General features: G+C 35.3%; 1 protein-coding gene across 2 annotated transcripts in view; it reads left to right on the forward strand.

Moving 5' to 3' along the window:
* Nucleotides 1-17,421: 17,421 nt before the first annotated feature.
* Nucleotides 17,422-26,303, forward strand: part of LOC149779474 (ATP-binding cassette sub-family B member 6-like) — a 90,154-nt gene continuing 81,272 nt past the window's right edge. The window contains exons 1-2 of one of the 2 annotated variants that reach the window (XM_089940162.1): nucleotides 17,422-17,530; nucleotides 23,984-24,601. In XM_089940162.1, the coding sequence (XP_089796288.1) occupies nucleotides 24,099-24,601 (503 nt within the window). In that variant the 5' untranslated portion in view covers nucleotides 17,422-17,530; nucleotides 23,984-24,098. Of the gene's footprint in view, nucleotides 17,531-17,666; nucleotides 17,803-23,983; nucleotides 24,602-26,303 lie in introns of those variants that run through there. The other variant, XM_089940163.1, reaches the window with a different exon arrangement.

Genomic DNA, 26,303 nt, shown 5'->3' on the forward strand with positions numbered 1-26,303 from the left:
TCTGTCAAGATCGAATCTAGAAGCTTTCCAGGGTTTGATTCTGGATAATCTCTCAAGCTCATCTATATATAATTAAGACAAACATTTAAATAAAAAATATTATATATAATGACTCAAGTACGAAATCAGTGTAAATGGTTTATGGTGGGTTCATTGACTCCTTGTAACAAATCCTGTATAAAAGAATTCTGCGGACAACATTGGCAGTGCGTTCGTAATGGAAGCTTAGGACCAATACCATGTCTGCGATGTGGTGTCGGAGTCCGGGGACAAACACGGCTATATGTGCAATGGGGCGGTAAGCTATACAGGGAACTTAAAAGATATTGTGATAAAAAATAATAATGACAGTGACATAGTTATAAAACGTGAAGAGGATTATTTAAATAAGTTCTCAGACAAATTATGATTTAGACAAATACATTATATATAATGGAGCAAAAGGAATTTGTCAGACATCCTATCATCAAGGATTATGAAGCGTCTCGTGATGGTGTAGTTAGAAATTGTAGGTCGAAAAAACCAGTTGGTTTTGTTAATAATAATTTCTATTTAAGGTTCAGCGCTGGGGACAAGAAAAATCATCTGTGTCATCGATTTGTATACGATTGTTTCTTTCGCGTGATCAAAGATGGTCTTGTGATAGATCACATCAACAGTATAAAAACCGATAATTCTTTATCCAATCTGACAGCTGTCACGCAAAGTCAGAATTGTAAATCCGGTAATACTGGCTGTATTGATAATAGCGACAAAGCAGTTGTATCCATAAATTTAGAGACCAGCGAAGAAATAATATTTCAATCAATGAATTCGGCTGGCAAATATTTTGATATCACCGTGGCTTCAGTACGAAAAGTCGCAGAAAATATATATAAATCCGCGTTCTCAAAGAAATATAACCAAAAAATTATTTACAAATATCATTAAGAGAGAGCTACATGTAGTTACTTTATTATATTCATTTAATTTATTTGGTCAGAAATTTCTATTTACATACTGCTTCTTTTTCGACCCGACACAAGGGAGATAATTCTGTAACGTAGCTTTCTCCGTAGTTGTAGTCGTAGTTAAATATTTACGTCGTAATTAATTAATTAACTATCTACGTCGTAATTGATTAATTAGCCACCTAAGTCGTAATTAAGGATATTTATGGTTTCTAATTTACAAACAAAAAAAAAATAACTACATTTACACATTGCACAACAGGGAGTTATTTTTAGATCTGTTGCAGAAATATACAGTGCATTTTTTCGGTTATTTTTAGATCCGTTGCAGAAATATACAACGTATTTTTTCGGAAACAGTCGGAGGTATGGACTAATGTTATTTTATCAGAGTAATTTTACTCAGTACTGTCTGTATTACACTTCTCATGGGGTAACTACATAATAATTTTTAAATCATATATCAGTAGATTAGAGCCATGGCGCAGTGGTAGAGCGACTGATTCTAGTTCTGGGGGTCAATGGTTCGGATCTCGTAACAGGCATACTGTCGACGGTATAGATTAATAGGATTTTTTTATATATAGTGGGGGCGCCAGCAGCCCGAGTACATCTCTCATCACGTCAAATACGTGGTGAGTGCGTCTTTTGCACTTACCCCGGGATTTGATCTTGGGGTGGGGTATACACGAATGCATTTCGCTCCCAAAATAAACAGTAGCGTGGATGTATAAGCTCTAAGTCACATGGGTACCCACAAAAAAAACATTCAGAAAGAATGTTTGGCTAAGAGAAACGGTCATGGGATGCCGAGAAGACCATAAGAAAGGTCTCTACAAAAGACAAAAGTCTCAAACAAAGACAAAGTCTCAAACAAGGATCTCATGAAAAATACACAGGCCAGTGCAGGGACCCATGAAATGATAACCGCTTATTTTTGGTCTAAAATATTTTTCTTTTAAATATATTATATTAGGTATCTATAATAATGAATTACGAAAATGTCAATGATGTAATTTCTGCTATTAAAAAATTAGAACATGACGGCATAAATATATCCGATGAACTAAATCCTGAAAAAATTATTTCTGATTTTGAAACACTGCAAGAGGCTTAACACGAAGGAAGATATATTTTACCCTCTCAATATAGATTTATAAAGAAGATTCAGACGGCTATGTGTCAATCATTAGCCACAGTAGAAGAAACGCGGATAAAAGAATGTGTCAGTCTCTCTCGTGCAATAGAAAATATTAGGTCGGAATTATCTCTTGAATATGAAGCAAAGAAGATAATTAATTCTCGTCTGAGGCAACTAAGAAAATTATGTCAAATCGTGAAAACGAAAATTAGACTTGTTGATTTCAAGGATTTTATCAAGTACGTGGAAATGAGAGTGAAAGTAGTATGTCAGTCCACAAGAAAATTAGATTTGCACGAATTTTACTAGTAAATACCCTATCAGAATTAGCAAATCGAATGATTTCCATGATATTTACTAGTAAACACCCTATCAGAATTAGCAAATCGAATGATTTCCATGATATTTACTAGTAAACACCCTAACGGAATTAGCAAATCAGTCTATGTACACGAAATATATATAAATAAAATATTTTTACTGTTGCCCGTGCACAAAAATAAAATTATTATACTTGCTTGTAAAATCAGTCGATTTACTCGATTTTGACTACCTAAATACCCTTCAGAATTAAAAAACCAGTCGATTTACACGATTTTGACTACCTAAATACCGTTCAGAAGTGAGAAATTCGACAGATTTTCAGTAAAAAATAAATTTCTTATAATATTTTTGTAATTCTGAGTGACGTCAGTCAGAAAAAAATATCCACCTTGACTGTCAGGAGAATGGTTATTTTTTTTTTTACTGTTTTCTTGAATCGTAGATTCAAAACTGTTAACAGTTTCACGATTTCACAAGTAAATTAATATTTACCGTTCCATTTCTCAAATCCAACAAGTGGCTTGATTGGTCTGTTAGTTTGAAATATATTCTTGATAACAGTGGATTATGACATCGTAGATAGACCGGATTGATCGGCTCTTGCACAATCAAAAATCCAGGTGGGTATTTTGGCGTGAAAGAATAAAGAATGAATCATTGCTGGGCTTGATTTGATATTGTTTTGTCCGTGCTGTAGCTGTTATCGATTCTAGCATACACAAGATTGACCGCGACCACCGGGGTTATATTTACGATTTCCGGGGATACATGTCGTCCTTGCCCTTGTGGATTATTATTGTGGCGGAGAATAGTTGCCGGTGGTAGTGTTTCTTTGTACCGTGCAAATATATCGGGGAAGAACTCATCTATGATATCGATGACGGATTTTTTTTTTTAACTCGGTTACGTTATACCCAGGAAATTTAAAATTTGGTACATCAGCTTCTGTTATTTTGTATTCAGTTAAAAATCGTTGCTTATAGCGATTTATATCGTCAGTGTGATCAATTGTTTCCTTGGATTACTCGCTGGTTAATATATTCCATGTCGGATACGAGCTGATTTAATATTTCTACGTGTTTAATAATTTCACTGCGTAAAGTTATATCAAAAAGATGTTCTTGGAAGCGCTGCCGTAGTCGCTGTAGTTGTGTTTTATGTTCTTGATTAATGATTTTAAAATATTTAATAATTTCATCTAGGCGAATATAAAAAGATGTAGTTTCTTCTCCTCTGGAATTTCGTTCATAAATAAAAAACCCAACTTAAATGGTCCTTACCGTAGATATCAAGATAACTGCCCAAAGTTGCTCTTTTTATATTAAGTAGATGTTGTTTGTATGACAGGGTAACATCGTGGTTTGATTGTTTTTCCGTGACATAGTCAGACTTTTTGGGTTCTGGTGGTATCGGTGGTGTTGGCGGTGGAATTTCAGGCCATCCTAACACTGTTCTGATCGAACTCTGATATATATCCACGTCGTAGTCAGGAGAGTTTATCTCGATCGCGGAAGACACCATTGGTTCGTGAAATGTTATTGGTATTTTGGATTCTTTCCCGGTGATATTTTTTATTCGACGTTGTAATTCCTCATTGATTTCATCCATTTGGTAGCACCCGGTTGGTATTCCAGCAACATTCCAGTCGGGTGTACCATCTTGTTTATTTTTATTTGCAAACACAAACGAATTATTCCCTGGTAATCCACCAAATGTTTTTGATCTGATATTTGGCCAACTGTGGTATACTCGCAACTGTGCTAGCGCGATCACACTTACCGGAATCGCAGTTGGAAAATTAATACTGAATTCAAGCTTGGTTGAGCTCACTGTTATCATTGTGGTCCTTGCTGAAGTTGTATTTGCGGCTATCTGCTGAAGTAATTCTGTCATTATTCATTTTCGTTGTTTTCAAATGGTGGGACTCGGACTGCTTGCAGTCTGCGTATGTCTTAACCATTGACGCGAATTCGGAATCTGATATTTTTTCATCGTTGAGGCTTGATGATATCAGCGACGATAATTTTGAGTATGGTGCTGCTGCTGTGTTTAATCGTGTAACCGCGTCATGGTATTTTGTGCTCGTGCACGTTGATATCTTTTTCGCGATAATATTAAAAACAGCAGCGAACTCAGCCGATGATGAAACACATATTGTTACTGCGATTGCAGTTGTTACCGGGGTCACCGCTGATAATACTACTCCGGTGGATGCAACTAACACGGATACCGAGTGTACTGCAACGTCAACTTTTGTTGTGTATTTGTCGATGATTGTTTTTAACTCTGATTGCCATTCGCGTACTTGATCGTTGGACATTAGGTGTTTCAGCTACAAATTCCAAACACCACCAGTAAGATGTTTCGGTTAATTTCTTATCGGCTGCTTCCAGTATAAACGTTTCTTCATTTCCGCTATTTAATATGATAGACACAACCACGGAAAACATGTCGGTGGAATGCCGCCAGGGATACGTTGTAAATATCTCGAATTTTTCAGCACTGAACACAGACAGTCTATACACTCCAGTGACTGTTGCGGTATATTTGATAGTATTATTTTATTTTGACCATGTTGCGAATCCATATGATACCGTGTATACTATGTTGGTAATATGCTCGGGAGTTACTGCGAGTGGAATTTTAATCAGATTAATTTTGTTAACGATCTCAGGAATCCCACTTACGACATTTTCAAGTGTTTTCTTGATCTTGTCAATGTTAGTTTTGATATCAGAGAGTTTTGCATCAACGGTCAATGGGGTACCAAAGAATTCCTATGCGGTTTGATTATTTTTTCTAAAGTTTCTACGGAGATTTGTAAATGCGTTTACGTGAACGTCATACTCGGCCTGCAACGTGGATAATTTACCGTCAACGGTGGTGTAGTTAACGTCAACATACTTTTTTGTTGCGGCATCTTCGTCGGATGTTGGATCTCTTAAAACCACTATTTTATTTCCATTCATATTGAGTTCACCTGTCATTGTGTCACCGGTATTTTTTAAACGACTAGAGAATATGGTTCCGACGGATGTAAACAATTCGTCAACATATTTTTTCGTCGCGGCATCTTCCGGGGATGTTGGATCTCTTAAAACCACTATCTTGTTTCTATTCATGCTGAGTTCACCTGTCATTGTGTCACCGGTGTTTTTTAAGCGATTAGCAATATTTTTTGCAATTTCATCTTTGATGCCGGCAATTGACATACTTGAGTCTCTGATTTTTCGGCTGTCAGTGAACACAGGGATGTTACCCGGGGTAGCTCCAAGAACCCTGCGAACTATGTCATACCATTTGATATCACTGGTTTTTAGCTTTCCATATCGGTCCTGAAAAATAACAACCTCATCTGGGTATATCCCGGAGAGGGTTAAAAGATTGTCGACGTCATCTTTGGTCGCATATTTTGATAAATCCACATCGTCGCGTTTTTTACTTTTACTCGTGCTGAGAGATCTTCCGTAAATATCAACCATTATTCTTTAGGGATTGTTTAATTTATCCGTGGTATACTCGTGCACGACTTTGTGAGGTGGTTTGGTTGATTTTGATAACACGTCAAGTACATTAATTACTTCACGGCCACATATCGGAGGGTTAGTTAGTGTTTGTGTTTGTAGCGTTGAATACCAGACTGGAATGGGAGCGGAAGTGCTTTGTACGTATATTAGAAATTCAACTGGCGGTGCTAACCCATACGAATCGAAATAAACAATTCCACGTGGATGTATCGCGTAAGCAACCCAATGAGTTCCTGGACCATCGCTGTTATCGAGATTAATAATTCCAGTTTCTGGATTACTCGGTTCACGCGGTAACTGATCTCGCATAAAACAGCTCTGAAATTTTGTATATTTAATTGTTTAGCGGCATCGAGTAAATCAAAATTTGACATCGGCGTCAAAGCGTTTGGGGTACTATGAGGTTGGAGTTCCTGGAAGTCTTAGACCCTTTCCGTACCATGAGGGCGGAGTTCCTGGAAGTCTTAGACCCGCTCCCTTTTTTGTATCCTTTTCCAGTTGCTTTCTTTAATGTCATTCCATCAGCGGTTCCAAGAGCTCCTAACGCGGCTGCTTTTGCGACAGCTGGAGCAGCAGCAGCTATCAGCGCTGGTATTGCTGCGAGAAGTGGAAATATACCACCGGTTTTAATCGCGTCGCTGATAGCTCTTGGAGCGAAATGAAGTTGAACTCCCGTTTTTGCTTGCTTCGCTTTATTGAAATGTTTTAGCTGGGTTTTAGTCAACGATAACTTGTTTGGACCACCATTAGCAATTTGATCCTGCGCTAGTTTTATCGTTCCCCGGTTGCGCTCGCGTTTTTTTATTGTAATTTTTTCGCCTGACCGGGAGTCAGAGTGACATTAACGTGATTGTATGACATTTTTATAATCAGTGCGATTGATCTAATTGTCTACATGTTTTCCACTGGTGCATCAACGACTCTCATTCGACCACTAGCACCTTCAAGTAACATTACTTTGTCACTGAGTGTGACCGCGATTGCTCTGTAACCAGCGTCGGCACCAGTTAGCGGAGCACCAACACGAGCTCGGATGTATATATCAACGACAGATTGCTTGGATAAATCAAGATGCTTCAGCGGAAAGTAATAAATCGGGTACAGATTTGTAAAATCAAACTGTGATATTTGCAGCCCAGTATCTATATTTATATTACGTGCCAGGAATGTCAGCAAACGATGATATGCGCGTGCCACATGATTATGTGCGAATTTTAATGATATATCTTCGGATGGTTCTTGTTGTCCGTTTATTCACAACGAAACCTCGGTAACGTCGAATTGGTCAAATATCATATGCGAACGTTCCTGACTACCCACCCGATCATTATTTTGCAACGCAAAAAAAATATGTCGTGGCGCAGAAACACCCTGCTGTGATGCTATATGCCAAGTAAATATATCTTTGATAGTTCATTGGATGGTGTCTGTAGTTACTGTAAGCCATGATAGCAATGATTTACCGCCTTGATTCATAAAAGACAATAATTTTTGTTCTTCGGTGAATGATGGACTTAATACCGGCATCCACAGCGAGAGTTCTGTTATATTTACTCTACCAGCATCAACACCAGCCCCTCGCCAGATCGCATCATTGTCATCACCTTTTCTTACGAGTACAACTGTGTGTCTAGCTCCAACGATGACCCTTCTGATACCCCTGCAAAACCCGAAGATGTGAGACTGTGGAATCCCACAAGAAAAACTGTTTTTATCTAATGAATTTAACATTGCTCGGCGTGTTGCAAATCCTAAGTTGTAAGTTGCATTAGCACTAATAATTATCGGCTCCACATCTGCGTCATCAGCAGCGGCAGAGTGTTCTTTTGGTCGTCTCGTAGTATATTGATTATGATCAGCGTGATTGGTAATATCCTTAGCAAACAACATTGATGGACCAGCTGATCTTGTGGAATATTTTGCCAGACCAATTATTGTTGTAGCAACATCGACATCACTCTGAACTGATTCGATATTTTTTCGATCAATCATGTATGTGGCGCTATCAAATAAGGCCATAATCCCATTATTGACAAAACCAACTCGTGAATTGCCATCGTATGCAGTATTATCCGCCTTTACAAGTTCACCTTCTACTTCAATAAACGCCTCAGCGGGCAAGAAATATCTACTTGTATCATGAACTTGAAGTTCGATACGCTCTCGTTGATTTGGTTGGCGCGGGTCATAGGAATAAAATTGGTAATCACGTGCTTTGGGGACCGGTTCATCTATGTCGAATGCTGTGTCGGATATGCGTTTGAACATTTTATTATAATTGAGTATTTTCCAAATGGTGCACCAGAAGCTTTTTCACCAACAATATTAATAGCTTTCATCGATAATTGTTTTGCAAGAGGTCCCGCTTTTGGTGCTAACCCCGCGAATAGCCCCTGAACAACATCACCGAGTCCATCTCTGTAAGTTACTCTATAGATTGGTAATCATGAGTTTACTGCTCTGACCTGTATGGGTCTATAGTGTCTATTATACATGATCATTTTATTCTATTTGCGATTGTTTAACAACTAGTCAATGTGGTAATCATCACCGAGCTCAACAATGAGTTCTCGGTAAACACCAATATCCATGATACCGCCTTGAAATAATCGTCGACAGATATCAGCGGCTTCATTAATTATTTCTGGTGAGTTATTTCCAGCTCGTTTACCTCCTATGAGAACTTCTAACCGCTGCACGTCATTGAGAATATTATCAGGACAGGTAATAAAACCACTTCCCAAACCACTGCCAGTAGCACCGGGTACTTTTTCTGGAAATCGTAGTTGTCTCGCTCGGTCTACCTTTTGTTTAAATTCTTTGTACCTGGGATCTTCTGGATTAACATGCAAATTTTCAGAAGCAAAATATAATGCAATAGGCCAATTTTCAGGTTTTACTTTTTCAACGTATTCAGATTTCAGATATTGTTCTCTAGAATCATAATTATGTGCAGCAATGTTGAATAGCACATTTCGGTCAATAGTATAAAGAGCATTAAGAACATCATTGGCAAACATCAGTGTAGGATGTGCTGGTAATCTCTTGGGTTGAGGTTCGGGTTGAGATTGTTTTATTTGTTGCAGAGGCGGAGAAAGTTGATAGGGAGGGTCTTTCTGCTGTTTTTTCTTGCCTTTTTGTTCCTTTTCTTTTTGCTTTTGTTCTCGTTTTTGTTCCATTTCTTTTCGTCGTTGTTCTCGCATCATTTTGTTGTTGTTGTTGCTTTTGTTCTCGCATCGTTTGTCGTTGTTCTCGCTTTTGTTCTTGTTGTTCTTTTTCTTGCTCTCTTTGTTCTTTTAGTGCTATATTATAACTTTCTGTCCCTGCTGAATAAATTTTATAATTAATATTTTTCGTGTTTATAAAATCAGCATTTCGATTTATTTTAAACACCCAGTCATTCCATGCATCACTATCTACTTTATTAACGTGTTCGGGTTTTAAAAATTGATCTCTGGAAGTAAAATGTTCAGCAGCAAACTCACCAAACTTGGCTATATCCTGTCTAGTTTTCAACTCATGTTTTTGAATTTTTTGTATACCCTCTTTAGTAAATTTTTCCTTAAAATCAATTCCCTTTTTTCCTTTTGTTTTTGGTTTTCCAAGAAGAGCACCTTCGAGTATTTCTTCGTCTTCATCTTGAAGTTGTGGTTGTGGAGGAGCTTTTTTTTCAGCAGTCTGTTTTAATACCTGAAGAAGACTCTCTTCCTTCTCCCCCTCTTCTTTCTCAGGTCCCCTAATAGCAGTTAAGACTTTTCCAGTAACCGCAGTGACGGGTTTAAATAACTGTTCCATTTCCGCTGCGTACTCAACTTGTGCTTCTTGTCGCGCCTGTAAGTTTTTTCTGAACTCATCTCTGACAGGAATAAATTTTTTGATTGCTTCTAGTCGCTCTCTAGCTAATCTAGCTGTGTAAGATTCCGGATGTACCATATTATGATATAATGATTTTTAATTAATAGCAGCAGAGAGGGTGCTGCCTCCAACTTGGCACCGACACAATCGCATATTTCCTTCGATATATCGCCATTATAAAAACCTATCAGCGATAGGATGGGTAAGTCAATTCGTCGTTGACAGGGTTGTCTTACACTGGATATCGCGTTTTTTTTTTGTTTTTTTTTTTTTTTGCGATTTTCCAGTAAGGCTTATTTTGGCGAAATACGAGTGAACCAATTAGAGTCTGTTCGCCCTCTCTGCCGCTACACGCTTTGTTTTAAACTATTTGTGCTATAGTGTGTGTGTTTGTGTGTCTGTGTGTGTGTGTGTCTGTGTGTGTGTGTGACTTGGATTTTTAACGTACCGTTAACAATTTTTTAGTCATATTGCTATGATGTCTGCAGTGTGGCAGTTTATAGTGATGTCTAGCACTGGGGAATCATGCTGCAGACATGTAACATGATGTCCCACCCAGTCACATTATCCTGACAACAGGCCGACCAGTCCTAGCACTAACCTCTTAATGCTGAGCGCCAAGCGAGGGAGCTGTTAATACCATTGTTTTAAGTCTTTGATATGATTCGGCCGGGGATCGAACCCACGACCTCCCGCATCCGAGGCGAACACTCTAACCAATAGGCCACCGAGGTAATAATAATAATAATAATAATAATAATAATAATATTATTATTATTATTATTATTATTATCATTATTATTATCAACGAGTTCTAATAGATGCATACACATCACTAATTGTTAACTTCTCGACATAGTAAACAATCATCATCAATAGCAATCATACGCATTTCCTACCCTACGAATTATAAAAGACACATACAAATATACAAATACCCAACAACGACTAACTCTGAATAATTCACAATCTATATATTCATGTATTGATAAAGCAAGTAGAAGTTCTAACACAATTCTCTAATAAATTCGGTTATGCATTGCGATGCAACATGATAGCAAATTACACCAGCAATTTCGATTCCAAACTAACAATCTACATATGTTAATCTTACACGTTAATAATCCGCTATACTCTACGTTACAATATGTCGATAATTCAGCTTTACTTTAAAGATTCCATTTCTAATAAATTAAAGGTACATAATAATGTATCAATCATACAACACCTAGTTATAAAAGTGAGACAAATTCGGGAGAAGATATGCTACCTCAAGAAGACTTTGTTCACAAATCTAAACCTAGAATTTCACTAGAATTCCTTCCCGCCTATTAACTTTTTGGGGGGTGGGGCACGAGAAAGATCCCCCTTCAAATTTTCTTTCCAATTTAAAACAAAAAGTGCTGTTATATGTTAGTGTATCTCCCATAGATATGTGTGTTTGCATATTTTATTATAGAATTTTGATCACAAATGTTCGAAATTAAAAATTTTTGATGGGGTATTTATATCCCTAGTGTGATCTATACAGTTGTTCATTTGACACTGGGTTTTAATCCCCAGTGTCGGGATTCCTTCTCTTGTTTGCTTGGTGATCTTTGCCAGAGATCTCCTAAGTCTCGTGTTTGCTGTATATGTTTTTTTGCTTTATTGTATGTGTGCTATGTTTTTCATTGTTGAGACGGCAGTTATCGAATTTTTCCAAAGTTGTCTTATCATATAGTAATAGTTTTAGGTTTGGACATTTTTTCCAATATATTGAAAATTACTAAGATTTAAATTGGTTTGATTTAATTTAATTTACAGAGAAAGTTTGAATTTTGTCGAGAAAACGGTAAAATATATAATTTTTAAAAAGAAACTTATCGTTTTAAATGAGTGTTCATTGTGTGTCGTTTTCTCGTTGCATCTTAATTTCTTCAGACTAAGAGGCTATCGCTGAGTAAGGATCCACATTTTTCTTTATTTTATATGTTTCTCCTTTTGCAGATTTAGTCAACTCCTTTATTTATAAAAAATAATACAATTTCCAAAAGTATTTTTTTTTTTGAGTTAATGTTAATCCCTTCAGGTTAGTATAGGTAGATTCTTATTCATTGTGAGTTTTTTTTTTCACCCCTTGTTTTTTGTTCTGTTTGTCCATTTCCACCATATAGGTTTTCTGTTTCTCTTTCGCAGGCCTGTTCACTTCGCGTAGCACCTTGTAACATAGCCCTGCGACGTCTGTGCAACTCACTTCACCCATATGGTGCTTTCCTGTTACCCTTTGTGTACATTATATAGTTAAGAACAAACAAAATTCCTTGTTTATTCTTTTATTAAGATACAAAAATAGAAATAGATCTTTCTTTCCCATTCCTCTCTTTCCCATTTTTCATTTCTTTTTCATTTTTAAACCCGATTTGGGGTATTTAGGTTAAGACAGTCTGCACACTGATGATCCTTTGTTTGTCCCGGTATAATGTCCTACTCTGTCTTCCGTGAGGTGAGATGTGAGATCGAGGCTCCAGTCCGTACTTTACGGTACGCACCCTTACGTGGGCGGTAAACCAGAGCCTCCCCCCACCTCCTCCCCACCAGTATAGTGTTATTTTGAGAAGTTTAATTTTTATTTTTTATTTTTTTATTATTTGATATTTAAGAAATTAGTAATTGGTTTCGTCTTTTTGATGCTATGAGGTGAGAGATGTGAGCTGGGCTCCAGCTCGCTATTGCGTTACTCGCCCCTAATGGTCAGTATTACTGAAAATCCTCCCCCATCTCCCACTCTGTATTGAAAATTAAAAAAATCCTTTTTTTCTTAAAAATAAATAAATAAATAAATAGGTCTTTTAGACGAGAAGTTTGTAATTTCATCCATTATTTGATAATATTTATCACCTACCCACAGGAAAGCATTGTTGTTATTATGTAATCAATTATTTTTAAAACAACTTTATTTTCATACTCCACATCTATATATAGTATATTGTTTCTTTGATATTTGTATTTTTACATATTTTCATAATTAGTAGTATCCTATTATTTTTTGTTTTATCACATTGGGCAATCGTATGTAACTTGGTAAAGTTTGCTGTTTTACATAAAGGGCATTTCGGTATTATTTTAATCATACGACGTTTGACAGCTTCTTCGCCTGTAAGCCAGGCGTTGTGTAGATATTAAAAAATAATACTTTGTGTTTTTACAGATCTTATTTTCTCCCAATTTTTCCAAGTTCTTGCCCAGTTTATCCCCCAGTTGTATTGTTTTACTCTACATCTTATTATTTTAGTTACATCTTCTCTGATTCAATCATAACTCTTTTTTATCTCTCTGCCATAACTCTGTCATATCCCTATATTTTAAAAGTATTTCCCTTTGATATCTAAATTTACGTGGCACTTCTAGTTTTGTTTAGTGATTTTATTCTTTCTGTATATCTCCGGTCGGCTTCTCATAGTGAAGCCGAACCAGTAGATATACAGTGTCTCCCACGCCATAACAGGCTCAGGTTGCACTTTTTAGACGATTTATTATATTGGTTAATTTTAGTAGTAGGGGGCTTGGCAGTCCCAATCCCCCTCTACTTCTTGCTCTATATAAAGTCTCTGTTTTGATGTAGCGTGTTGTATTGTTCCATATATAGTTTATAATTTCGTTGTCAAGTTTAGAATTTTATTATCCATATCGATTGATTTAACTGTGTAATTGATGTTGGAATATAGGTATGTTTTTGCCACTTGGGCCCGCTCCATGATGCATAATGGCATTAGGGACCAGATTTTCGCATTTTTCTTATTTTGTTGATTATATGTTTGCAGTTTTCTATAGTTTATTTTTTTTTTTTACCAAAGTAGACCCCTAGAGATTTCACCGTATCTCTCAGTAGGTGAGGAGTTTAGCCAGGATGGTTGCCTCTCCAGTTGCCTATTTTAAGAATTTCTGTCTTGTCGTGGTTTAATTTTCAACCCGACGCTTTTCCAAAGTTTTCAAATTCTTCTTCTAGGTGTCTGTAAGATTTTCCCTCTCTTATAAAGTTCGTACAATCGTCAGCATGTTGGAGCATTTTAAACTCTTCTTTTAGATTTGGTATTTGTATTCCTTGTTTTTCTGGGTTGTTTCTTATCTTATGACTTAGAATTTCAATTGTCATTACGTATAATAGCATTGATAGTGGGCACCATTGCCTCACTAATCGTTGTATATCGAATTCTTTCGTGCATTTTCCATTTACCTGAGCACATGAGGTTATCCCTGTGTATAGGATTTCGGTCCATTTTCGGAAGTTCGATCCGAAGCCAAATTGTTTTAGTACATTCTGTATATATTTTTGTTCTAATCGATCGAAAGCTTATTCCTGGTCGAAGAGTACCATAGCACCCTTCGTGCCTATTTCATTTATGTAATCTATTATTGTTTTTATGTTTAAAATATTGCTTTGAATATCCCGCCCTTTTCCTCCACAAGCTTGATTCACATTTATTATTTTATTTATCCCACCCTTTACCCTATTTGTTAAGATCCTACTCAAACTTTTGTAATCAGTATTCAAAAGTGATACTGGTCTCCAGTTTTTAATATCGTCCTTCTCGCTTTTCCCTTTGTAAATAATAATAATAATTCCTTCTCTCATGGATTTTGACATTTGTTTCTTACTTAAAAATATATTGTTGTATAGAGCATTCAAGATCGGCGTTAGTTCACTGTGAAATTTTTGATAGAATTCCACGGTGAGTCCATCTTTCCCTGGCGATTTCTTTTCGTAAGTGTAGCGATGTTTTCTTTAATCTCTTCATCTGCGATGAGATCATCACACCTGTCTCTTGTTCTGTTGATATCATCTCGCAGTCGACATTTAGTAGGTAATTGTCGATTATGTTAGGATCTATATTTTGTGTGGTGTATAACTCTTTGTAATATGAATAAATACTATTTAAAATATCTTCTTTTGACGTATAAGTTGCATTGTTTATTTTTATTTTATTTAGTAGTTTTTCATCCCTCTTTCCGAAATCCTCCCCTTTTATATACGTTAATTGCCTTTTTATGGATTTTTGAAACTTTTCCCGCCCTGATTATTCTGCCCTGGTTTTCGTCTTCTTCGATGATTTTAATTTTATTTATAAGTTGTTTTTCTTCTTCTTCATCATCTCTTGATTTGCTTAAGGTTATTTTAATTTCATTTTTTTCCCGCCCTCCTATTTGAATATTCGATTGATTTCCTTTTTTTTTATAACTTTTGGTTCATCCCATTCATTTATTATGTTAAAAGTTTCTTAATTTTTAAAGGCTTCGATTTCGTGTTTTATTATAACTATTTATTCTTGTTCTTTTAGTATTTTGTTGTTAATTTCCGTTGTCCTGGGCCCCATTTATCTCTTTTTTTAATTCTTAGGTCCAGAGTGACCATTTTGTGGTCGGATAGTTTTGTATATGTAATGGTTTCATTTATATAAGTTAAGGGATTGTAAAAGTTTCCATAAAATCTATCAATTCTACTTGAATGATTTGTTTGTAGTCAAAAGTAAATTCCCTTTTTAAAATGTTTAGTTTTCTATATATGTTATGTAGTTTATGTTTATTTATTAGGTTTATCATTTCTGTCTTATATATTTTGTCGCTTGTTGTTAGATCAGTCGTCCTGTCAATTTCATCCCCTACCAAGTTAAAATCCCCTCCTAAAATTTCCATTGAGAAATCTTGTAAATACTTAAATATGTTGTCAATAAAATTTAATTTCTTACTTCTATTTGCTGGCATATATATATATATATATATATATATATATATATATATATATATATATATATATATATATATATATATATATATATATATATATATATATATATATATATATATATATATATATATATATATATATATATATATATATATATATATATATATATATATATATATATATATATATATATATATATATATATATATATATATATATATATATATATATATTATGTGCCAGTTTTGTATTTTTACGTATAATAGGCGTCCCGCCTATTAACGAGCGCACAACTTCGGCTACTCGGAGTACAGTCTAATGCCTCTCGACTGACCTCTGATCCACACTTGGCGATGTTCACACATGTACTGCTTGAAAAATGGATTTGGTCCAAACATAAGCGGTTGCTTATTGAGACTCTGCCCTAGATCTAGATTTCTCAATTTTGGTTAGATAATTTAGAACTTACTTGTTACTTTTAGGTTTCCAGTTGCCCAAAGGCCCGAAATTTATCCAAAGCCGTTCGTGAAATCATTGACCGATTGCAAAACAAACATAGGAGTCTCTACCTGGTCAACCTGGTTATATAATTCCCTTTGAATTTACCGCGGACGGGTTGTCGCATAATGGTTAAACAACACACATACAGTTTCTTTGTCCAGAATCGGTTCTATAGTCGCAGTCTTTCATAATACGTATTGACATTATCCCAGGTGCTCTTAACTTCGAATTAACTATAAGAAGATATATGTATACGCGAAGCATGGAGCATCAGCAAATTTTTCTGGAAGGCAACATGCCGCAGACATATAGTATCATGCCCCATTCAGTCACATTATCCTGACCCCAATCTGACCAGTCATAACATTAATCTTTTAATGCTGAACGCCTAGCGAGCCAGCTTTTTGTACGATTTGTATAAGACTTTGTTATGACTCATCCGAGGTTCAAACCCGCGACCTCCTGCATGAGAAACCAGTAATTTTTTAAGAATTCTTGCATTAAAATGTACTGAAACAACGAATTTGAAAGTTCAGCTAATAACCGTCAATAATAATATTGAATATTCAAGGCGTATATTGTTTTATTTGTGGATATTCATCAGAAAAATTGATGAAAATATTTTATTTTTTCAAAAAAATAACATCAATACTATTATAGTGATTTTAATCCAGTTTTTATAACCAGAAAATGTCTTCGCAATTTTGTCGACTCTTAATTACAAGTAAATTAATTTTGTTTTTCATTTTCTTTTAAATATTGTACCGGTATTTCGAAGTAAATGGACAGTAAACAACAACAACAAAAAATGTTTCAATACAACAAGCAGTATAGCATCGATGAAAATAAACGTAACCTTCCAATTCTTACACAAACTCAGAATGTGTTCTCATTCCATGTTCCTTACACTTAGAAACAAAATGGTAAAACTCGGCTATTTTTCGTAACCCTAGTTCCTAATTACTTTTACAAAAATACAAAAACTAGACTCAAAACATCTTTGACAGTAAAAGTAATAACACATGAAGCGGTATGCGCGCGCACGCAGACGCACACATAACAAAATTACTGTGAGTTCTTAAAAAGAAAATTATATAATTCTCATGCAGTTATTACGAATACATTGTTTTTTTAAATGGTTAATACGAAATCTTGTTACATTATGGAAATAAAATTGTATTTCTATAGAAACATATTCCTGACCAGTTAAATATACAAATTATTCATTCAAGTGAAAAATTCAGGTTTGCATAATTCTAGTTAACTTCAGTAAAGATACTAAATTAATTTAAACGGTTCCATATAGGTCTGTACTTGCAATGGCAAAAAGATCAGTCTTGGGTTTGCTTGTTTGTGTTTTTTTTTATATATAATTATTTACCTCCCCTTGGTAAGTCTCTTCAATTTAGGTGTACGTCGAGAAGCGATTGTTAATACGGTAAACATTAGAAAACGCCGAAAGTAAATTTATGTTTAGTTTGTTATCGTGTTTATTGATGTAATCTTGGTAAGTTTTATATGTGAAATTGCATGCTAAGGTAATGCTTTGAAATCAGCCATATTCTGTAATCATGGTACAGTAATGTTAAGAAATAGGACATGCTGGTGGTGTTAAGAAATAGAACATGCTATGTAATAGTTCTATAGAATATAAAGAACGTCTCAGAGAAGTGCCGACTTGGATTTGTCATAGAGGAGACTGTTACCGAACGAAAAACAGGCACGAGGAGGAAGAGGCATCGATTGTCACGGTGAACAAAAAAATAGGTGCAAAGCTGCGTGAGTTTGCAGTGATATATATATATATATATATATATATATATATATATATATATATATATATATATATATATATATATATATAACTTGAATGTCATTTACAATGCAATAATTGCTTAATTTTGCTGGCAGCTGTGGTATTTTTTCTTTTTATAAATTTTTCAAAAATAGACTGGAACACATACATACATGATTGACCTAGAACAGCGCTTCTGTGATGATGAACATCCTGCAGTGACAGTCATTACAACATCATTATATAAAATCATTAATATCTTGGTAGTGGTACCAAGCATATACCATTCAACCTCAGCATCTTTAAGATCTACAAGACACAACCACTCACAGCTATGCATCATGTTCCAGTTTATCAACATTTTTTTTTACTGACATTGGAATCATCTATATGACAGTGCATTGTCATCTTCCAGCCATGATGTTTTCAAATCTAGCATACCATTTATGTAGATACAATAATGAAATTATTTGAATGGTGTATCTGCAGTTTTTTTGTTTTTGTTTTACCATGCACACAGGTGTGATATCCATGAAAGGAATTTTGACAAAGTTGTTTGCTGAGATTGAAAGTATTTCTAAATAGTTCTTTAAAAGTCTCATTTTTTTGGACATTTGTAAATTCAGGATGTCAATATTATTTAAGATGGTTATTGGTCATAAGAAAAAAGGGAAATAACGTGTGTGTTTGAAATAGATATAATAAGGTTCCTCTCCACAGTTTTCTCTTTTTCTCAGGGGTGAATTTCTAAACAGAAATGGAATTAAAACATTTGAACAGTGAAATCTTCAGTTATTTAAATTAAATACCAGGGATGCTTTTGTTGGCTTGAATCTGTTTTGTTTAAGTACTGTCAAACCTGCCTACATAATAACTTTATTTTGTATACATGGAGCGGTAACGGCTGATTCGCTTTAATGACCATGAAAGGCAGGGTAAAACCACTATGTGTTTAAGAAACACCTGACCTTTGGCTGCAGAAGACAGGTGACCACTGACATTTACATGACATATATATAGGAAATTTGCCTGAGGAAATTAGAATGGCCATTGTTACCAGGTAACCGCTGAACTCGGGTGACTGTTAGGACAGGTTTGACTGTATTAAACAAATACCAGATGCTGTGAGTACCTAGCCCAGCATGAGTTCCATAGATTTCAAATGTGAAACTAAGTGCACTTTCATGGGGAAAAGATATGAGTTATTGTGTCAAAGGGTCCTAAATAGCAGAACCTATTCTGGGCCAAATTGCTTGGATTTTTAATGTAGCTTTTACAATATATCGGTCATATTGCTACAATGTCTGCAGTGTGACAGTTTGTAGTGATGTCTAGCAATGGGGCATCATGCTGCAGACATGTAGCATGATATCCCACCCAGTCACATTATCCTGATACCAGGCCGACCAGTCCTAATACTAACCTCTTAATGCTGAGTGCCTAGTGAGGCATCTGTTAGTACCATTTTTATAAGTCTTTGTTATGACTTGGCCGGGGTTTGCACCTGCAAACTCCCGCATCCAAGGCGGATGCTCTAACCGCTAGGCCACTGGAGTGGTCCATTAAAAGTATGTAATATCCTCACCAGTTCTGGTATTTAAATAACCCTGGGAAGGCACTGGACATTATTGTTTAAACGATAATCATTAAATCAACTTGTTTTGTAAAAAGAATACTTATCTTAAAAACAACAGAAGAAAGAGGAAAAAGCCCAGTTGTAAAAGTTAATGCAACCTTTAATTCTACACTCAACTGTTTAATATTTTGCACAGATTTGTAAAAGTAATTCCCAGGATTTTAAGAGTGGGATTGTTATTTTAAGTAGAATCCAAGAATGCTTATGTTGGCATGAATCAGTTTAGTTTAAACATCCAGCATACCATAATTCATGTGATTTTTCCTACCCATTAAGTATTTGTTGACGGTTGAGTATTAAAAGTCATCTTTATTTTTTGTAGATAGAAGTTAATTTTAAAATTAAAGTCTAAAATCCAAAGATCGGTGTGCTTGAACATTAATGTATGCTTATGAATATTGTAAAACTAAATGGCTGGTATAAAGCAGATCTATGCTGAAAATATATTTTATGCATCACTTTTTGCATGACATAAAACTTGTACTGTTTTCAGTAAAATATGTTAGGTTGAAATTGCTTCGATAACTTTGCCCTTTTGTGTACATCTAAATAATTAGGTAGAGATCTTTCCAGTCATATTAAATAATATATAACCAGATCTTCATAGAGATCTAAATTTAAATTAAGTGTTGACAGTATGTAATGCCTTCAAGTTTGCATATTCTTTTATAATACGTAATAATTATAGTTATTTTAAGTGCATTTGGTTGTTTTTTCTTCACAATGTCATATCAGTCTGTGCACATGAGTTTTGTGTAATAGAAATCAAAGAATCTTGAAAGGGAGGCAGTGAAAGAAATAAAGGATTTAATGATCTAGTTTAATATACGGTGATATTTGAATATCGATACAGGATTGTATGGTGATATTTGAATATCAATACAGGATTGTATGGTGATATTTGAATATCGATACAGGATTGTATGGTGATATTTGAATATCAATACAGGATTGTGTGGTAATATTTGAATATCAATACAGGATTGTATGGTGATATTTGAATATCAATACAGGATTGTATGGTGATATTTGAATATCAATACAGGATTGTATGGTGATATTTGAATATCAATACAGGATTGTATGGTGATATTTGAATATCAATACAGGATTGTATGGTGATATTTGAATATCAATACAGGATTGTATGGTGATATTTGAATATCAATACAGGATTGTATGGTGATATTTGAATATCAATACAGGATTGTATGGTGATATTTGAATATCAATACAGGATTGTGTGGTAATATTTGAATATCAATACAGGATTGTGTGGTGATATTTGAATATCAATACAGGATTGTGTGGTGATATTTGAATATCAATACAGGATTGTGTGGTGATATTTGAATATCAATACAGGATTGTGTGGTGATATTTGAATATCAATACAGGATTGTGTGAATTCATCATGGAAGCAGTTCACATGTGCAGTCTCAAGATATTTAACTACTGTATATGTACCCAAACCAGTGCATCTTCTCTGCCTTTACCACGTTATCAGGTCTGTCAAGGACCTGAACGTCTGGGTCAAATACATATGAAATTCACAAAGGATATGCAATTGCTCCTTGTCATGTTTCCCCATGACATACTCCATTTTCCCCTAGTCAGTCCCCTTTTCATAATCTGGTCAACCGTGGACAACTGCACAATAACTAAAGACTGGATTTAAGTAAATAGGCAAGAAGCCAATGTGACAAATCAGTAGGTATTTTTTGTCATGTATATACTCCAATATGCTTCAAAGAAGCCGTGTTCTTTCGAGCATGTTATTGTTGTTGTAAGGTTTAACGCCATTTTTCAGCACACGATAGGCTATACATGGCGTCCAGTATTAATGGTGGAGGAAGAACATGGGAAATCCCCGGAAAGAACCACTGACCCTTGAGAAGCTACTGGCAAGCATTCTCACATACACACATTAACTGAATCTGAGACTCGAACCCGTGCAGACATAGGTGAGATGGCAGTGATCCGTTTTTGAGCATGTATGTAAGCACCTGCAATTGATTGGCAAGTAAACTATGCCCTTTTTTGTTGTCATCCTGTTGAAATTAAATGGTGATGAGGTAAATATAAATCATGAATTTAATCAAAGCTTTCTTAGAGTCTGATTTGGACAGTATTGTCAAATCCTTGATATGCCATAATAATAATAAATACTTTTGATATACTTGTGAATTATAAAGGGCACTAAATTGTCAGCAGAAGCTTTTTGAAGGAGTGCAGAAAAGTAAATTGACTTGCAAAAATGAGTTGTTCAGAATATTTCTGTATCTAATCCTATGACTGATGTCTTGTAAATCGCTGGAATAAAACAATTCGACTGAATATCAGTAATTGTCTAAACTCTCCAGATTTATATGCAGCAAAATTGCACATTTTAACGAACAGGTGACCTTGAGCCCTCAAATCATCCATCAGTATCATCACAGGTGATTGATGTGGTGAGGGAACTGATTTATCAGACTAATCTTACATCTGATTGGTTGAGTTTGTGAACACACTAGCTGCCATGCAATATTTCTGATCAGAATGGGTATATAAGTTTATACACTTTGGATTTCAGATGAGTTTGATTATGAATGACATCCACACACATTAATGAGATGATTTAATTAGCCATGAATGACATCCACACACATTAATGAGATGATTTAATTAGCCATGAATGACATCCACACACATTAATGAGATGATTTAATTAGCCATGAATGACATCCACACACATTAATGAGATGATTTAATTAGCCATGCCTGAAGGCCATGTATCTGATCCGATTTGGTAATTAGAATCGCAGATGAGTTTCATTATGGGCAACATCAGTCTATATTAATGACCGATTTGGCTTGTATAATTAGAATCTCAGATGAGTTTCATTATGGGCAACATCAGTCTATATTGCATGGCAGCTAGTGTGTTCACAAACTCAACCAATCAGCCGATATTAATGACCGATTTGGCTTGTATAATTAGAATCTCAGATGAGTTTCATTATGGGCAACATCAGTCTATATTGCATGGCAGCTAGTGTGTTCACAAACTCAACCAATCAGCCGATTTGGCTTGTATAATTAGAATCTCAGATGAGTTTCATTATGGGCAACATCAGTCTATATTAATGAGGTGATCTTGTATCAGACTGGCAGAGCTTATGAAGCTTATGTTACTGATCAGATTTTGATTAGATTTGGTATGTAAGCTTATATCATGAAGACCTCAGATGAATTCATTTATGACTGACAGTATGCATCTGATGCATATTAATGAGGTGATCTTGCATTTGATTGGCTATGCTTGTTACCACTCTCAAGTACATATTTTTCATCCAAGTTTGGTCAAACACGGAATGTATATTATTTTCAAGATCTCAGACAAATTCGGTAATGAGCACAATGAATGCATTTCAATGACATGATCTTGTATCTGTTTGACTGATTAGCTTACCATTGTGGAAGCCATTTTAATCAGATTTTGAGTATGGGCTAAATGGGCCTTCATCCTAGGACCAATTTCCACAAGTGGATAGTGGTGGGCTAATCTTTTGTTGCAAACAATTAAGTAGGTTATGGCAAATAAAAAATATAAAACCTAAAGGAATGACTTGCTAACAGTTTACCTGGTGTTGATATAGGAACACTGTTGTTAGGGTGACTTTTTACTTGGATATAGTATTTCTTTCCTGTATGAATGCCAAAGGACATTACTCAGGTAGAGTGTCGGCTAGCAAGGGGTTTTTGAGTTGTCCATCGTTGTTTTTACTACATTTTCTATGGTGCCAGAGGCAGTTGTGAGCTACCTAGATTAGAGGGGGCTCTACCTTCAATTGCTACTGTCTTTCCACTCTTATTTTGTCACAGTACACACAGATGACCTGTCTACAAAATGGTCAAGCTCAGAGAAAGTTTTCATTTTGAGAAAACTGCAGTACTAATGACAGGCAAAATACACATAGTTTTATAATAGCGTTATTAGTAGCATGTTTTTATTTGAAGGTCATTGCATCTGTATCCATATTGATTGCTAATGGATGTTTGAGTTTGTACTCAAAAATATATTGGCACCTAAAGCTGTTAGAAGTAGTATTAACGCTGGGGGTTGTGGACCTCTGGCTTACAAAAAACTAGTCCATTTATGCTAATCCCCTCAGCCGTGTCCACCATGAAGACATATACATGCATTCACACAATATTTGGTTGTCACAGCTTTACAATGGTTTGGTACTTGCACGGTTCTTACTGTACCATACTTTGGTACATATCAGGTTCTTGGTATACTTGGTTCAGATTATACCTAATGCTGTTGTTGCAATATCAAGGTCAGGTACGTTAGCAATGATGGGCTTCTGCATTATAATGAGGGCAAGTTGTATGTGCATATATATATATATATATATATATATATATATATATATATATATATATATATATATATATATATATATATATAATCACACCACTCTCACACACTCAGAGATATTAAAAATGTTTTTAATCACAAATATTTATCCATATTTCTTTAGATTAGAACATGATACAGAGAAGGCACCAGAAGAGGCGATATTAGAGCTGATCACGTTTCTGATTCTGTCCATTGCTTCATCTATTTATGAAAAAGGGACCAAATTAACATTAATCATGAAGTACTGCAGTGGAAATACCAGCTTTACCGATGTCTGGTATGATGAGGGGCTGAATATCTGCTTCTTGGACACACTTACCTCAGGGCTGTTGTTTGTTTACATGTTTGTGTTTGGGTGTATACAGTGTGCTAGGTACAGACAGTACTCAAGCCCTGTTATTCAGAATAATATTGGGGGTGGGTGTGGATACAACATCCAATTGCTGCTGACTTTTGTACTTATCCTGGAGGCCATACTAAGGATTGTGCTGCAGGACATTACTAAAGTAGATAGTGGTGAAGGAATTACAGGGTCAAACATACTCAACCTTCTTGCCATGGTCATTAGCTGGTCTGGTTCCCTCAAGCTCCTGTCATTAGAGAGGTCCAGATTTGTGCCCAGGATACGTACACGTGGCCACAGTCTCATGCTGCTAATCTTCTGGTGTCTGGCTTTTGTGAAGGAAAACCTGGCCTTTGTGTCCTGGTGGAGTCATTCCTGGTGGTGGTACCTAGCATCGTGAGTAGAATCATGGTGGTTCGTTTAGTTATTCCTCATGTTTTTGTTTTATTGACTATGGCATGTATTTCATTTAATTAAATTTTTTGTCATCATCTCATCTAGTTATGGTCACATGACTTGACAGCATATATATGTTGTTGTAGGGTTTGAAGCTATTTTTCAGCACATTATTGGCTATAAATGGCAGCCAGTATAATTTGTGGAGGATAAATCCAGGAAAATCCAGGAATAAACAAATGACCCACGGGAAGCTACAGGCAAACTTTCTCACATACCTACATTGGCCAAGCTTAAGACTCGAACCCATAAAGACAGAGGTGAAATGGCAGTGATCAGTAATGGTGAGCACTTTAGACCACTCAGGGCCCATGCAAATATATTATGTCTGTTTTACTTTATCCAACAACTATTATTTTTAAGTTTTAAATACACATTCATTTGATGCTAGCAGCATTTCATAATTCAGTGGGCATAAGTCCTATTTAAATTTATAAAAAGGATTGGCATAATTCTTAAGTAACTTTAAGTATGGCTGCTATTTAAAAATAAATTTGATACCAATTTAAAACAAGTATCTCTGAAAATCTGATCGATTTTTTAAAATTCTTATTTCACATTTTTTTTATATAGTTAAAGGCATTTCAGATACAGCAATTACAGTGTGACCCAGCTAAAGCACGTTCCATTATAGCACGAATTTGGATATAACACAGTCACGGCGTGGCACCCAAAATTTTATATACATGTTTTTTCTCGTTCACGAAAAAATTTATTTCTTAAAAGTATGAATAAAACGTAAAAAGTTTATTGTCATTTTGGGAAAGAGATTGCACATAAATAATAAATACGAGACAGTCGTGGCGTGGCTCCTGAAATTTTATATGTATTTTTTTCATACACAAAAAATAGTTTTTCTTCTTAAAAGTATGAAAAAGTGTATAAAGTTTATCCTAGGATTGCGTAGGGCTTTGCCAATGTCGCAAACTGATTTTTTTTCCTTATTGGCAGAAAAATATACCATCTGGCAATTTCTATGTTGGCAAGATTGTTGGCTGTTTAAACTTGTATATACAACCATTGCTTTGGAGTGGAGAAATTCAGAGGCCCTATGAAAGGAAGCTGCAAACTTGATAAATGCGCTGAAATTTATCTATTGTTACATAAACAATTTCTTTGTCCATATTGACAAACCATGTTAACAGTGCATTGTTATATCATAATCTGCTTATGTTGACATCGATCATGAGTACTGTATGTTGTGATACATCATCTTTTGTTGTTGTTGACATTTCTGGTAGTGGAGATCAACTGGACGAGGCATTATCTCTTAATCCTATTTTATTGGATTTTTGGCCACTCGCTAGTAATTAATATATTTACATAGACTGACATTTGTGTGTGGATGGTAAGTAAATTTCCTCATCTTTCCACTCAGAATTAAATCCTTCAGAACACCCACATGTTCTGTACTAATCCTCGTCATCAGACCAGAACACCTGCGTCTATATCATCCATTAACCCTTTGTTAAATTTCTGACGCATGAGTGGAAGGCAGCATCACTTTGCTACCACAAATGTAAAAAAAAACCAACATCTTACTTGCTGGTCTATTCAATTAAGCAGGTAGGAACTGTAATTGCAATCGACCAAACAAAGGCCAATTCCTTTTCTATGATGTACCCAGATAAAATAGTTTGCT

Source organism: Sinohyriopsis cumingii, chromosome 17, assembly GCF_028554795.1.
Source record: "Sinohyriopsis cumingii isolate HCF-2022 chromosome 17, ASM2855479v2, whole genome shotgun sequence".
In the NCBI taxonomy this organism is placed as follows: domain Eukaryota; kingdom Metazoa; phylum Mollusca; class Bivalvia; order Unionida; family Unionidae; genus Sinohyriopsis; species Sinohyriopsis cumingii.